Consider the following 15,560-nt stretch of genomic DNA (forward strand, 5'->3'; position numbering starts at 1 on the left):
TGACTAAATAGAAATGATCCAAAATCCCTGGTGGTTTGTGGTAATATTATGTAGTTCATTGTGACTTCAGTCTATGTAGGGGTGATGTTAATGATTTGTTGTAAATTCCCCCTATTCATAAGTATGAATGAAAATTATTTTTTAAATCTTCTTTCATCTCCGTCTTTACCAGAGGTGATGTGGAGGAGTACCAATGAGAATCATTATTTAACATTCACACTGTTCAAGGTTACTATGCAAAATCCATACAAATCTAATAAACAAATTATCAGTACACAAAAGACTACAATATTGATTTTCCAAGTTTCATACGACTATAGACTCATAACAGAGCAAACACAATGGAAAATTTCTAATATGTAGTATTTTGCCTATCTGATGGTACATGTCAAAGATGTATGGAAAGAAAAACCTAGAATTCTATAGATACGTAAATGATGTTATCAGACCCACCTGCCGCTTGGGCTGGTCTGAGGTTTATACCTCTTGTCTAGTTTGGAGTTCTCGTAGGCCTTTGGTGGAAGAGGTGGTGTGTGAGGGGAGCTGACCGCCGCGACTCTCTGTAACATTGGCGGTGTGATCCTTCGTTCTCCTTCATTTTCAACACTTGATCCATTGTTCCTCCTCGGAAGCTCTTCCTCTTCTTCCCAGTCGTTCTTGGAAAAATTGTTTGATCCTCCTAAAAACGTTCTGTTTGGGCTCGGTCTACCTATGACGTCCGATGGCGACATGCTTATGTCTCTGGAAGCACTCTTTTCCAAACTACTGCTTTTGGAGGCATGTTTAGATTTCTTCTTTTTCTTTTTCAAACTTGAGGGACTATGTTTGGACTTCTTTTCGGTCTTTTTGTGTTTTTTGTCTTTATGTTTTTTCTCTTTATCTCTGACTGGTATTTCATCTTGAGAACCACTACTTTGTTTTATTAGTTTGGGCGATTTGTCCGTGCTGTGTTTCTTGCGCTTTTCTTTCTTCTCTTTCTGTCGGGCAGGAGAAAGGCCCGAGGCTTCCTTGGAACCTGGAGATCCTTGGTAAGAAGACTTCTCTGATTTATACCTAGAACATTCAACAAATCATATAAATTAAGACATAATTGGTGTGAGAAAAAAAACTCAGTAACATAATTCTACAATAAAATAATATCTGATCATAATCAAACTAATTCTACGGAAATTTATAACTAACAGTAGTATTTTATTGATTAACTTGTTCCATGAAAAACTTTCTGCTCTTTTTACTTAGTGTTTAAAAACCATAGTTTATCTGAGCTTGATGCTGTGCCTATATATATATTTTTTACATAATTTTGTAAGAGAATTTGCTCCTACAATATTGCTTTTAAGATTATTACTTTTTTAGACAGATAACCACCCTTAACTACCTAGGCTATATAGGATTAAAAACAAATTTATTCAATTTGATAAAATTGAATAAGAAAGAAGGCAAGTATGAGGAAAAATCATTCAATCCTTTAGGAAATTTTATCTTAATAAGAAAAAAATCCTTATCATGATAGTCTTTCACTGTGGGTTTCTTCCAGATAGTCCCATTGACCTGCTCTAGGTATGCCTAATTGTTATGAATGATAAGAATTAAGACAAGCGAGCCTGACCTTTCTTCTTTCCGCCGACTGTGATGATTCTGTCGGCGAGACATGGAGGAATCGTCGTCGCTTTGGTCCAAAACACTTTCTTCACTCTGGATCTCTCCAGCCTCTGGACTTGATAGTTCCTCGGAACTGTAGTTTTACCAACACAATAGTTTATAACAAACTTAGCAGCATCATTTGAAAACAGGAGTTAAAAAAACCAGTGCTATCAAACGTCAAAAGCAATTATATTAAACAAATACTCCTGGTGTTGGATTAAAACTGTATTTATTTTCAAAATTGGACAAACAAGAACTTTGGTACAGCATACGCTGGTAAATAAATATGAAAGAAGGCTAATGTAATGTTACCAGAAATTTGTACGCTTAAGCAGAAACCATGGACTTGAGAAGCAGTTTTTTTTCACAAGGTGTGTTAAAACATAACAGGAATTTTTAAATTTTAGAGTGTAATTATCACTAGGCCTATATTATTTTGTGTGTGTATAAAATGTTCCTAGACCCCACTTGTTGCATCCATTGTGTAGGTCTGCTTAGGTTAGCTGGCAGGGTTAGGTGAATTATTGTTCTGTGCTCAACAATTGTAAAAAAAATCAAACTATTTAAATCAGTGAGTAAACTTAACAAGAGTAAATCCAGAGTTTCCTTGTAAGCATCCACAGCTTATTTAGTCCTACATCATTGATAGTCATTGAGGTCACAATAATGTTAAGCCTAAGCCAGAATTGCTCGCACTATTTCACAAGAGCATTGAACAAATGAGTTGTAAATAATCAGACATACTACAGAATTTTTTTAACTTGGTACAAAATTATGGTCAACAACAAAGGAAAGTACTACTCAAGAGCTTACCTAACGTCAGAATATTCAACAAGAGGCTTCACTGATGTTATTGCAACTGAATCGTCGTCTTCTCCACTTTCAGCTGCGTGTGAATGTCTCTTCTTGCGAGATTTCCTGGATTTGCTTTCGGAATTTCTGAAAGGAATAGGATGCATTTTATGACACGTTCTAGTGCCTTTTCTAGTTTCAAATGACTGATTAGGTGAGGCTACATCTTACCTACAACTGTCCTAAGTTAAGGAATCCGAAGGGAACACACATACAGGAAGTTCCTGCACATATATAAAATAGCAGTATCCAGCAAAATATGAGGATTAAGTACAAGGAATATTCTAGGTAAAATCTGCTGTGTTTAAACAAAAACAAAAACTGTGTGAAAACTGTTATCTTTAATCAAAAAGCAGTTAGGCTTTTAAAATTCAAATCATATCTACTTTAAGTTGATTTTCACAAATTTACTAAGTATTAAATTAATTCAAAAACTAATAGTTGATTTTCAAACCACTCCATTCATTCATCTCTAGCAGTCATGACAGATTTTATGATTAGCTCCCTCCCATCATAGCAACATGTTGGGCTCGGGTACAACATGATCATCGTAATAAGTTGAGATTATGTCCCTCAATAGCAATTTTCTTACTACACTTGACGATGTTTAAAGAGAACATTGTTAATTAGGGCCTATATTAATGGACAACAGGTATTGGCATCAATTCCAAATTTTCCAGTCATATACAAAAATTCACATACAATCCACTGACTTTTCCCAGCTATCAAAATTCACGTAAAATATCTGGTTTACCGATTGGCTGGACACCCTGATTGCTGTCCTGGGTTTTGAATTTGATCGATACAACTGAAATACGTACAGTACTTATTTATTGTGTCCCACGTGTTATTTTTATCATTTCAAACTTCTGTCTTCAACACATGGATTTTTACTAGCTACCAATCTGTGTTGAAAATATCCTCTATTTTCTGCAGCAAGAAAGAGCTGTAGTTGATATACCCTACAGTGGATCATTACATCAGCAGCATAGCTTTAGTTGTTAATCCTGATGATCCAGAGACCAATATTTCAATTTAGAAACTTGTAGGCTATGACAACTGACCTGTGAGAATGTTTGTAAGAGTTCACAATGGAATCCATACTGGCTCCATCTATCTCCCCTGACTCAGGGCTGTCCACTTCACAGTCCACAGATGTATGAAATGACTGACATTCTGTTCCATTTTGAGCTCCATCTTGTCCACTGGGCATTACACCTAAGAAACACAACACATAGACAATGAGAGTACATGAAAATATGTCTAATAACACCGTCTCAAGAAGACGGTAAATTAAATACATAAAAGATGGTAAGTGGTATCTTGACCAATTTGTTTACATGGAGAGGCAACGAAGGGACAAATGTCTTTGCCTCGTCTTCACCCAACGTCCTTTCTGTGTGAATTGGACCTGAGGGCACGTCATCCATAGCTTGTTGTAAATATAGGTAAATCTGTTTGCTATGTTTTTTATGTCTTTGATTGGATGAAAATAGATATTATCTGAAAAAAAAACTGTTAAGGTTGTATCAACACAGTCAAACAACACATGTATACAAGCCCTAAAGTTAACAACTAAAAGCATACGGTACATACCGGTACACAAACATGTGCAAGGATCATTGAATTTCTTTCCAAAAAAGATAATAGCCTACCTAAGGATTTGGAGCTTTCAAATTCCTACGGATTTATTCAGGCCCAAAAGGGTTTATCTCAAGTTAAAACTTTGTACTTATTAGAGTACTGTAGTTGTATCAATACTAAGCAAACAAGACAAATTTGTTTGAGGTTTTATTGGACAAAACAACCCATTAGGCCTAACTCATATTTTTCAAACGTCATCTGAAATGCCCAAATTGCAGTTGTAATGCTATTATCTTCTTTAAGAGGAAAAGTATAAGGGGTCATAAATACTTCCAGTTTGAACAAAGCATCTCTTATCATGGTAACAAAGAATAATTCATAAAATATTTAGGTTAAGGCTAACTTAATAAATAGGCCTATATTTCATGCATGAAAATAAGAAAACAAAATTTATCGATCACTTTACATATTAGCCTCATACAAAAGCATCTAGGCCTACATAAATTTTAGTCAAACACTTTTAAGTTAATTTTTTTAATGGGTCTATTCAAGGATAAAATGTCTCAAATGCAAAGAGCCTAAGATACAAACTTGAAAATGTTAGATTAAAAGACATACTATCCAAATCTATTTAATTCAGATTTTTTAAAAAAACTTCATTAAATTGATACGAAGTAGGCTAACCAGATTTTTCATTTAAAAACAAATTAGGTTTGCATTGTTGTATAGTGCTAAAAAAAATAAATACTTAGTTGTCATTAGCAAGACAATGTCACAGCTTATTAAATTTGTCATGTAGAAAAAAATTATCTTGACTGTAGATATGAAAATAAAAACAAACATAAGGGTTCTCGATACACAAGGAATAATAAAAGATAGATAAATAACATAAACATGAAATTAAAAGTCATTTAAATCTTAAAACTGTTTATTATGTAACTTTATGTCTATTTTTATCACCAATTGTAACAAACAAAATTTGGAATATACATCTTTGCAAAAACAGTTTATTATGTAACTTTATGTCTACTTTTTATTACCAATGGTAACAAACAAAATTTGGAATATACATCTTTGCAACAGACTTATAGGACAGTTTAGCTAAACAAAGCAATATAAAATAATTATGCCAATGAATTGTTATCCAAGAATTACTTATCCTAGAATTTTAACATGCAAGTCCAACAGTTTTAATATCAAACAATATTAAACTGATAAATATATAAAAGAGACAGTTAAAGAGATTGGAATTATTTATTTTGTTGAAAGAGACTACTTTATTAGGACTTGCTCGGCGTGGGGTGGACAGTTCTATTTCTAAAACATAGACATCCCCACATAGACAGGTATCATAGATCTACCTATAGCCTTTTTTTAAAGTTAGTAGCTGGTCATGCAAAAAATATTATCACAACAATAATTAGAGCATGCTTTTTTTAGAAACAACCTTTTTAAGGATACATTTTAATTTAGTCTAAAGACTTAGTACAATTTAAAATAAAAACATCGCCAATATTTCTTAAGTTTTTAATTTTATTGTAATAAAGAATTAGTTATTGATTTACAGGTATGATCCAAATTTGGCCAGGGACACACTTGCCGGCAAAATCGCTGGAGGTTGAATGTCAGAATACACTGTCCCGGCTAAAACCATTTTGCTGGAGCCGGCGACAATAAATAGAGTGCCATGAACTCTGAAATGGTGCTGTCAACACCTATGAAATTGGCCGTGTTTTTTTCCGTAAACTCATCGTTTTTAAATCTCTACTATCCACATTCACGGTTTTAAAAATTGACGATAAGAGGTTAGGCAGAATTCCATGTACCTACCCTAACGATTTTAACTATTTAAAAAACCGTTATCAGTTTTTTAAAGGAATTCTGAAGAAGCGCCTGAAAGGGGCGAAATATCAGTTTAATATGTGTACTGTAACTTTTATGTGTTCTATTAACCTCCTGGGACTCTTAATTCAGGCGAGTTAGTTGTGTATCCTTCCTTTCTCCTTAAACCGTAACAATAAAACCGTTATGAACAATTTAATTAGGGTACTTAAATTTTTTCCTATCGGCTGTCAATGTTTTACATTTCCACGTAGCTGACGATATGATGTCAGACACGCTTAAAATAATCTCAATAACCGAAACTAACACATAGAAGATGGATTTTCATGTCTTTTCAAGAATTAAAGCATAGTCGATTTATAAAGTACATGACATAAAACTTTTTGTAATAAGTAAACTTGGAGCTATCGAGGCTCGTGAACAAGAAAATATCAGAGATATTGGTTCAGTATTATTGATCCCAAAACAGTAACATTTGACTTATTGGTTAAATATTTAAGTCTTTGTCTTACCAAGGTTCAAGTTATTGACATCCTACTGTGTGCAGGGTCCCTCATTTGTATTTATTTCAGAAAAGCTACTACATTTGGGGAAACTCATGAAAACAAACTACGACCAACATCAACATGACCCATCAAAATCACACTAACTTAGCCCAAAACATATACTTAACACTGAAATAAACAAACTTGTAAAATAAACTAAATCTGATTATGAATGGCCTTAAATGTTAAAATCTTGTCTTAGTCTAAAATCTTTAGCCTACTTCCCATTTTATGAATATAAAGTAGCTAGGCCTACGCCTATGAATGTTTAAATGATCAATGAGTACCTTAAGTTATCAATACAATCTGTCACCATTTCAAAGGAAGTTTGGAAAAGACAAATCCTCCACCAAGTAAAGTCTTCAAAAAAATAATAGAAAAATCTGGTACTGAAACAAAAGTGGTAACATTAATTTGGTTTTGGAATAAGAACAATAGATATGAAAGTAGGCATAAAAACAAAAAAAAACTTTAAATATAACTTCATAATAGGCTATAAATACTTTCTAATAGGCACTATTTAAAAACATTTTTGACTGAGGGAGGTGTGTAATCCATGAAAACTTATAGATATTACATCTGCTGCCTTCTAAATTATAACTATTGGCCTATGTGCACAAATAAGGTTCGTGTCGGGAGCTTTCAAAAATAGTCGATTGTAACACAAATAATTATTTGTAGGCTACTTAAAATAATACCGTACCGTACTCAAGTAGTTAGACAATGTATTCTTTTAATAATAATCTTGTTAGACTTAACATAAGTACAACATTCAGCATACAGTACTTCTTATTGAGTTCATGCCTTGTCTAAAGACGACATGCACTGGGGACAACTACCAAGGAAAATAAATAACACTTGGGAGACTGTTAAAAACAAGAAAAAGAACAACAAAACGTACAGTGCTCAATATACATCCATAAGAAAGCAAACTACAAAAGTTTTCTTTTCTCCAAAAGAATAACAAAAGAAAAATATCCATTCCGTCCGTTCTCCACTAAGAAGTTTAAATGTTAGCCTAATTTTATTCTAATTTACTCTGTAACCATTAATTTTACAACAGCTCTACAATATACAAAAATTAATTTTTTGACATTGTAAGTTTTAATACCCCGTCCCATTAGCTGAAATAGACTAGATTGTTTGGGACAATACTTCCTTTTTTTTGTAATATAACCCAGTTTCAAGAAGTTTTCGATTCCTGATGTGCATTTTGCCACAGGTTGTAGCATCATCAGAGGTCACTATGCTACGCTTACATCCTAATATATACAAAGTTTATGTACACGAGAGTCACTGTGCCAGTTGTCACGTCGCACTATTTACACTTGCGGTGCGTGTATCATATAAAATGCGCATCAGGAATCGAAAACTTCAAGAACTTCAAGGCAACACAAAACAAAAAGGTAATTTATTAATACTTTCTTTGTTGCATCAAATCTGATTTTGTACATACCTAGGTAATTTCAAGTATTTTTTTTTAATTATTTAAAAATAACAAATAATTACATAAACTTAAATCATTGTTTTTATCAGTTAGTCAGGGCATAGTCTTTTATACTATTGTTCACATTATTACCTATTGCCTATTAAACATTGAAACTGCTACGCAAAATAATTTTCCTTAACATTATCTTATCTGGCAACTTATCTTAAAACCTCACATCTCACAAAAAACAAACTTCCGGAGGACTCACACACACAAAACACACCTTAGCGAAGGGATCTGTAAAATGTAGCAAAATGTCTAATCAGATATAACTCACTAAGAATTCTAATTCACTAATCCCCAGGCTTAACATAAACGTTTCATTGATTCTGAGCAACTCAGTAAAATACCCCCGCCGTTACTGCACACTACTATGTAAAAAATGGGCTTTAAGTTATAGCTGCCTATTAAAAGCAAAACTTGGATATATATAGTAAATTAAGTTACCTATCATAATTTAAGTTAATTACTTACAATAGCATTGAACAGGTCGTTGAGGTCGTCGAGTTTTATAAACCCGCAAGAGTGACAAGAGCCTGATGATGAGGTTATAACCTCGAAACCGGTTGCTCATTACTACAAATTTGGGATCACAGACGGAAACAGGTATCTTATACCATTTTAATGTTCAAGAAGTGATCCTGGACCAAAGAACATCATTATGATGATTAATTTAATAGGAAATGATTTAGTGCATTCAATAAGTTAGAGTTCATTTTTGCACACTCTACAATTTTCTCTTTGGATTTGCAGCGAAATTTGTTAAGGGACATAATAACTTAACTTAAACTACAGTAACAGAACATTTTTTTTTTAATAAAAATTAAACTTAAACTAGGGCCTAACTTATTTATTGAATTAAGTTAAATAACCTAGTTAGGCCTAGTATCTATTAACACGTTCACTGCTAATGACGCACTTGTGCGTCATAAGTATATTAGCAGATATATAATACATGATGTATATAATTACATAATATATTTTAATCCACAATTTATAGTATAAAATTTATTTAATTAAAGATATATTGTCACTCAATTAACATGATCATGTTAATGTTTATGTTTTTTAGCCATTTATAAAAGTATTACATATCATTAGCAGTGAATGTGTTAAAGTTTAAATGATATTTTCAAATAGCCTACTACGTTAGGCTAATAACTTAAACATAGGTGGCCTAATCGAAAAAAGTAGGCATAAAAAAAAATTAGCTAACTTAAGTTAAATCAAGTTCATTAAAAACTACGATTTGACTTCCGTGGTCCCTCACTCACAGTCAAACAAACCAGCAACATACATTTAAGTTAAGTTAAGATAACTCTGTCACTCACACACGGTCAAACTTAACAGTCCTATAAGCCCCGTGTACACGAGGTTAATATTAGCTGATAATAGATTAGCGCTAATAAATTAGCTCTGTGTAAACGATCTATAAGCGACAAAAATTACTAGCGCGCTAGCATTTTCCTCGCTGCTAGTAGTTTTGAACATGTTTGATAATATTAACGCTAATGAGTGGAAGGGGTGGTCATGTGACCACTAGCGCCAGCGAATTAGCGCGCTACTAGCGGGATGTTTGCACTTCTGCTAGTGCTAATCACCATTCGCCACTAGCCACACACCAGTGTCAGTACAGTTGTTGTTTGTCTGACGTTAAAAGTGTTTGTTAAATAAACTACATCAGCATTCTGACACATACTTTCTCCCATAAGCTTGTCAACAACCATTATCATAATCAGTGAGAGTAATATGATATGTTATAGCCTAGTTAAAAATCACAAAAGTTAAAAAATACATTTGAACCGAAATTGATACACAGCAACAGGGTGTTGTAGGCCTAGTATTTTCTTCAGAATTATCAGGACCATAACATTATTATCAATTATCAATTATTTAATATGGGGACGCCACTATGTGCATATTTTAACCCAAATGAGTGAAGGATGAGTGTAGGATATTATTTGGATCAAAACCCCCTTTTCTAAAACGTAAGATATTTTTTGGTTTTGTTATGGTTTTTAGGGGAAAATAACAAGCTACAATAACTTTTGAACCATAGACCCCCAGAATGTTTACGGTAATGGAATTTGTACAATTTTGTTCATAATTAAAGGTCTATATAGCAAAGGCTACCAAATTTCTAAGAAAATCCTTTTGGCCATTTTTGAGAAAATCCGATCTTCTGTTATTTTACAGGACTTAGGCCTATGGGAAAGTTTCCAATAAAAATCAAAATTTCAAAAACAATTTTAAAAAATGTCCAATATTTTAATAATTAGCCTATATAGGCCTAACCACATACTTAGGTACTTTTTTTTTAGTTAGGCTAAATCAAACCGGTTTTTTATCCTTTGTTTTCGACGACCCCAAACAGTTTGTCTCTTTTTATTAAATTTCATGTTCACACAACTTGTGTATACCAATTTATATAGTAATATAATATATAATAATAGGCTAATTCTTAAAATTTGTAACACATTGCAATTAAGGGAACAGAAGACATTTTGTGCAGAACTGAATGACAATCGTGACCAATAAACACTTCATTTTCTACATGACTAAGTAGCGAGCTAATAACTAGCTACGTGTAGAATGTAGATGGAAATTTTTGCGCTAGTGTGCCCAGCTAGTGCTAATAGTGAAAATTAGCTGCTATAGTAAACTAAGTTAGCTACGTGTACACGGGCCTTTATGAGAAGGAGCTTAACCAGACTAACTCTGGAAAAAGGCAAGTGCAAGAAAATATATATGTTGTTCCTAGAAAGATGTGTGAGAGTTACGGTGGCGGTAAATACTTCCGAAGCCCGGTAAATACTTCCGAAGCCCGTTAAATATCCAGCATGTGAGTAAGCTAACTTACTCCCAGGTTAAGTTAGGCCTTTTTACAGCAAAATAAACCCTATCTTAAGTCGACCTTTTGTAATAGGCTTAACTTAACTTACTGCATCTTAAGAATTTGACAAATGGATTTGGGTAACGAATAACTTATACTTAAGTTATAGCAGATACCGGGCTTAACTTAATTTACTAGCCTAACTTATCCCGAGCACAAAAGTGTAACTCAGATAGGTGGTAACAACCCACAACTGTTGGGACCAAGTTAGGCCTAGGGCCTAGTTAAGAATGCTTATCTTTTAACTCAGGCCTAAGGCCTAGCCTATAAGTTAACTTAGCCAAATCATTAGCTTAAAGTTAGTTTTTGTGATTTGACCAACACTCAACCTATCGGCAAGTACAAACAAACCAATCATGCATTCCATGGAGGAAACCTAACTGATTGCACAAATAAAAACAGACTTACCAAAAAAAATATACCTATGAGCTATTAGGCTGGCCTAGGTCTAGCCTAGGCCTTAGAAGACCCAACATATTATGAACTTAGACCCTAATTTATTTAGGGTACCAAATTAGCTTGAATAAAGCAAGAAATTAATTCAAAGATTATGTTTTAGCCAACGTTGGAGGTAGGAATCACACTTATAAAAAATTTAAAAACTGCACACGATGAGCCGAGCCTAGCCAACATTGATATTACACTAATAACATTCGCCATCTTTGTTGAATCTTCATGTTGAGCATCCAGATAAGCTCATGTTTATCACGAAATATGAATTTGCAATAGACATTGAGGGGTAAATATTTATACAACAATCAAAGTAGGGTTGAACATGGTATTAAAATAAGTACTTACCAAAAACAACGAACGGCAACGTGGAGGTATCGATCACTACGGTTCTTCTGTAAAAGCGATCTTGAAAATGGTCATCACTATGACTATGACACCGTTTTCAAACCGGTATTCTACTGTTAAAGCAATATGGAACTATAATTAAAGTAGTAAATGGATTATGATTGATTCAGTAAACTTTATTGCTGCAGTTAATTTGATATTTAATGTTTTTGACATTAATTTTAATCAGAATCGTCATACAGCGTGATGTGACTACGCCTTGACGGCCATTTTATCTCAGTCAGTAAAATAATGACGTCATCGTATCGTGATCGTGGTCGCCTGCACGAGCGCTCAACGAGCCGAGTGTCAGTCATGTGAACTTTTAGCTATTACCAACATGACATTATTAAAATATTTTGTAAAACCCTATTGTATGTAATTAATGTAAAAATACTGTACAAACTAACCAATTAATTGTTGGTTGACATTAAGTAAAAGTAAAAAAAATTAAATGAAAAAAAGTATTTACTCAGGCAAAGTTGGGGTTTTTTCTTTCTAAATAATTTTTTCTTCCACTTAGGCCTAACACTTTTGTTCTCATTATGCTTGCTTATAAATCCCCCTCCTCCCACGGTCACCTTTTTCCCTGGACACCGAACCCTACATCCACCATACATCCTCATACTAATCAATTGTTCTGTTCATACACTGCACAGTGTCCATGACGAAAAAATAAATTTCCCTTGGCTTGGGACAACAGTAAATCAAGATCAGAGTCGATCAGACCCAGGTCCCAGTGGTACTCGGCGTCTCACACCAGAGCGACATATTTCTATTGTGGAACCTTGATAAGAAGACCCTCGATAACAGGTCACCCTTTGATAACAAGTGTCATTTTCAAATCCCCTCAAAATTATTTTACCCCTAATCACATGTAATTACAAACCTCGATAAGAAGTCAACCTTGATAACAATAGTCTTATTTTACAATCCCCATGAGAGTCTTGTTATCAAGGTTCTACTGTATATTTATTTGCATGATTTGTAATAATTCTTTATTATTACTATTAGTTGCTTGAACTTGACTTGTGCCTCTACCAGCATGTATTTATATAATTTGACTGTGTCTCATGCATTTATATAATGTCTATAGACGAATAAATATCATTTCATTTCATATCATTTCATTTCATCATTTCATTTCATTTCATTTCATTTCATATGCTTAGTTCGCGAACCAGCATGATCGGGGGTTTAACGGGAGGTTTTATGGGGCACAAATTGGAACAAGAAATTTATACATTTTCTCCAGACCTTTTTAAAGACCTTAAAAAACAAATAATTTAGTATATCAAAGTGTTTTTGTACGGTTATTATTTATGGAGAAAATTATAAAAATTGTTTGTTTAAAATTATGTTACTCTTATGGAGAATATTGTAAAATGTTGTAGTTGGCTTGTTTAGTGATATATTTTGATCAAACTTGGCATATATTTATTTATTTTATACTAAGCTATTAATATTTTCATATTCTGTGCTTGTGGATGAATCGTGATGTGCCCTACGTTCACTGCAAAATAGTGAAAATTATACACCATCGCTAAGAATTTTGTCATCTCATGATTGCAGCAGAATCATCTCCGTCTCTCGTGTTTACGGAAAAATCATTAACGGTAATGTGTCTTCGGTATCAAAGGAGTTGTGAATGACTCTCGAGGTTGCAGAGACTCGATTATCGTCACCCTAGATCGCTGCAAAGTCGTGATTTTTGATCGCACAGTCATCACAGTCGCTTTTGTTGATCACCAGAATAAAAACGTAGCTTAAAAATCGCTCACCCCCTATAACTCGGTATGCGAGGCTAACTTTTTTCCTTAGGGCCAGGTAAAAAATGTTACCTTTCTGGTCTTGGACCAAAATCAGGTCAGGATGAAATCGGGTCGCTTTCCTAAAGTATTGATTCATCAAAACATTGATTGTTGTACTATAATCGACCCAAACGATTTCTGCAATCGTGGCAAAAATGAAAGATGTTGATCCCAATCACTGGGAGATCGAGAGTGTTTCCTATTTTCATGGGAAAGAGAGAAATTCTTTTGTGATAACAGAAAAATCTTCTACTTATCCTGTGATCACAACAAATTTATGAACATTTTTTCCACGCTTGCGGGGTCATGAAGAAGTCGTAGTAATTTTCCGAGATTGCGGAGCAATGATAAACATCTCCTACTTACGTTCACGGCAGAATACGAGGTAGCATCTTTCGCTATCACGGAGATGTATTCAAATTCTCCCGGGTTCAAGCAAGGCCCCACTAGAAAAACAATATCGTAAGAGTAAGAGTCCTCTGGCGGTCGTGGTGAAGGTTTAAAACATGGGCAGGGCGGAGGAACCTCTTTTTCAAATAAGTGAAAATGTCATTTGAGGATTGATTGAAACCGTACATTTAGTTAGCAGACCTCAATCTTCTCAATCTCAATCATGAATCAATTCTCTGTTGAAATCAGGCCACTATGGCAATCCATTCTTATAAAAAAAACTAAAGGATAGGGAATGTAGTTTTTCAAAGAATAGGGAAATAACGAGTTCTCAAAATTTGCTCAGTATGTTAACTCAGAGTAAGGATTGTGATAGGAAATAACAAAATTTACATGCCATTTTTTGCAGCATAATACATCGCTCTGCCATTTTGTTGGTTTTCCAGGGACACCAATTCCTGTTGTCTCCGTGTCCGCATTGCTCGACCACAAAGCTTCATTGGTGTCGCCTTTGCGAGCTGTGTGATTAGTGGTCCATTGTTATGAGCTATTTACCCTATATCTTATTTTCCTAAATATAGATTTTTGTGTTTTATGATTGGTTATATCATAAACTAACCAACACAAGTAGACTTCTCATTCCATTGTAACTTTTGAAGCTTGTCTTTTATGTCTAGTTCATGTCCGGTGACACTGATCACTAATTTTGTTTCTATTATTTTAGGGTTAATTTAATGATTTTTGCTTTACTGTTTGGTTATATAACTATAAGATGAGTTATGTTTATGATTATATCGTTTTATTTGGTTGAACAGGGTTTTATATTACCGAAACAATAAAAAAACAAATTGTAAAGGTTCACACAACCTCTACAGTGCATGGACTAAACAATAAAATTTGCTTTAGCTGTTCCATAAGGATGAGAAATCTACTAAGGAAGTACGTTTTATCTATGGTTATATTTTGCATTTTGTATTATAACTGCTACTCTCTGTAGTTTATTCAAACTTATGTTGGTTTTTGTGTATTGTTAGTTGTAATTTTTTGGTTATGTTTTTTTCACTGAGGACGGGATCAGATTTAAGGTTCCGAAACATTGTTATTGTATTTTACCATTGTTATGGAAAATGTCTACTCTGCAATAAACCTTCACCAAGAATGAACTTCAAACAAAGAATCTAATCAGCAACATTTATTTTCCAAGAGAAAAAATAATTTGTTTCAGGCTTCAAGTGAGGCTCTGTCCCAGGCCGAGGCCTCTGGCAATCATTGTTAGGGAAATACTGGCCTATTAATTTGACCTCTACAAGTAAATATTCTTGTCCATAGAAAAATAGAATAAATATAGACCTACAGCAGTGCTGCGGTTAGCATATGTTCCGGCGTCCACCGCAGCAGTGTCTGCTGGTAGCATACGGCTGTGGCTCATCACGGAACCTTTTTTTGACAGTCTATATTTATTCTATTTGTCTATGATTTTGATAACACTTTAGTCAGGATTTTTAGGTAATTGGGATTTTCTAAAGCTGGTTCCTTATTCAGAAAAAAACTGACAAGGATCAGATTATAAAACAATAATGATGAGAAAGATACAATATAAGTAGTAGCGACTTGCGAGCAACCACAAATAGGGCCCACACATACCTATCCTATTTTCCGATAACCAATAGTGT

General features: G+C 33.9%; 1 protein-coding gene across 5 annotated transcripts in view; it reads right to left on the minus strand.

Moving 5' to 3' along the window:
• The window catches only part of LOC128985959 (cyclin-dependent kinase 12-like), a 35,586-nt gene extending 23,669 nt beyond the window's left edge, over positions 1-11,917 (minus strand). For 3 of the 5 annotated variants that reach the window (XM_054405972.1, XM_054405969.1, XM_054405967.1), the window contains exons 1-5: positions 11,648-11,917; positions 3,561-3,714; positions 2,458-2,583; positions 1,610-1,735; positions 454-1,053 (exon numbers count right to left, since the gene is read on the minus strand). In XM_054405972.1, the coding sequence (XP_054261947.1) occupies positions 454-1,053; positions 1,610-1,735; positions 2,458-2,583; positions 3,561-3,709 (1,001 nt within the window). In that variant the 5' untranslated portion in view covers positions 3,710-3,714; positions 11,648-11,917. Of the gene's footprint in view, positions 1-453; positions 1,054-1,609; positions 1,736-2,457; positions 2,584-3,560; positions 3,715-6,754; positions 6,827-11,647 lie in introns of those variants that run through there. The other 2 variants (XM_054405970.1, XM_054405968.1) reach the window with 2 other exon arrangements.
• Between the last annotated feature and the right edge of the window lie 3,643 nt (positions 11,918-15,560).

Source organism: Macrosteles quadrilineatus, unplaced genomic scaffold (assembly GCF_028750875.1).
Source record: "Macrosteles quadrilineatus isolate MER2022 unplaced genomic scaffold, UCM_ALF_1.0 Scaffold_2__2_contigs__length_208266976, whole genome shotgun sequence".
NCBI lineage: Eukaryota > Metazoa > Arthropoda > Insecta > Hemiptera > Cicadellidae > Macrosteles > Macrosteles quadrilineatus.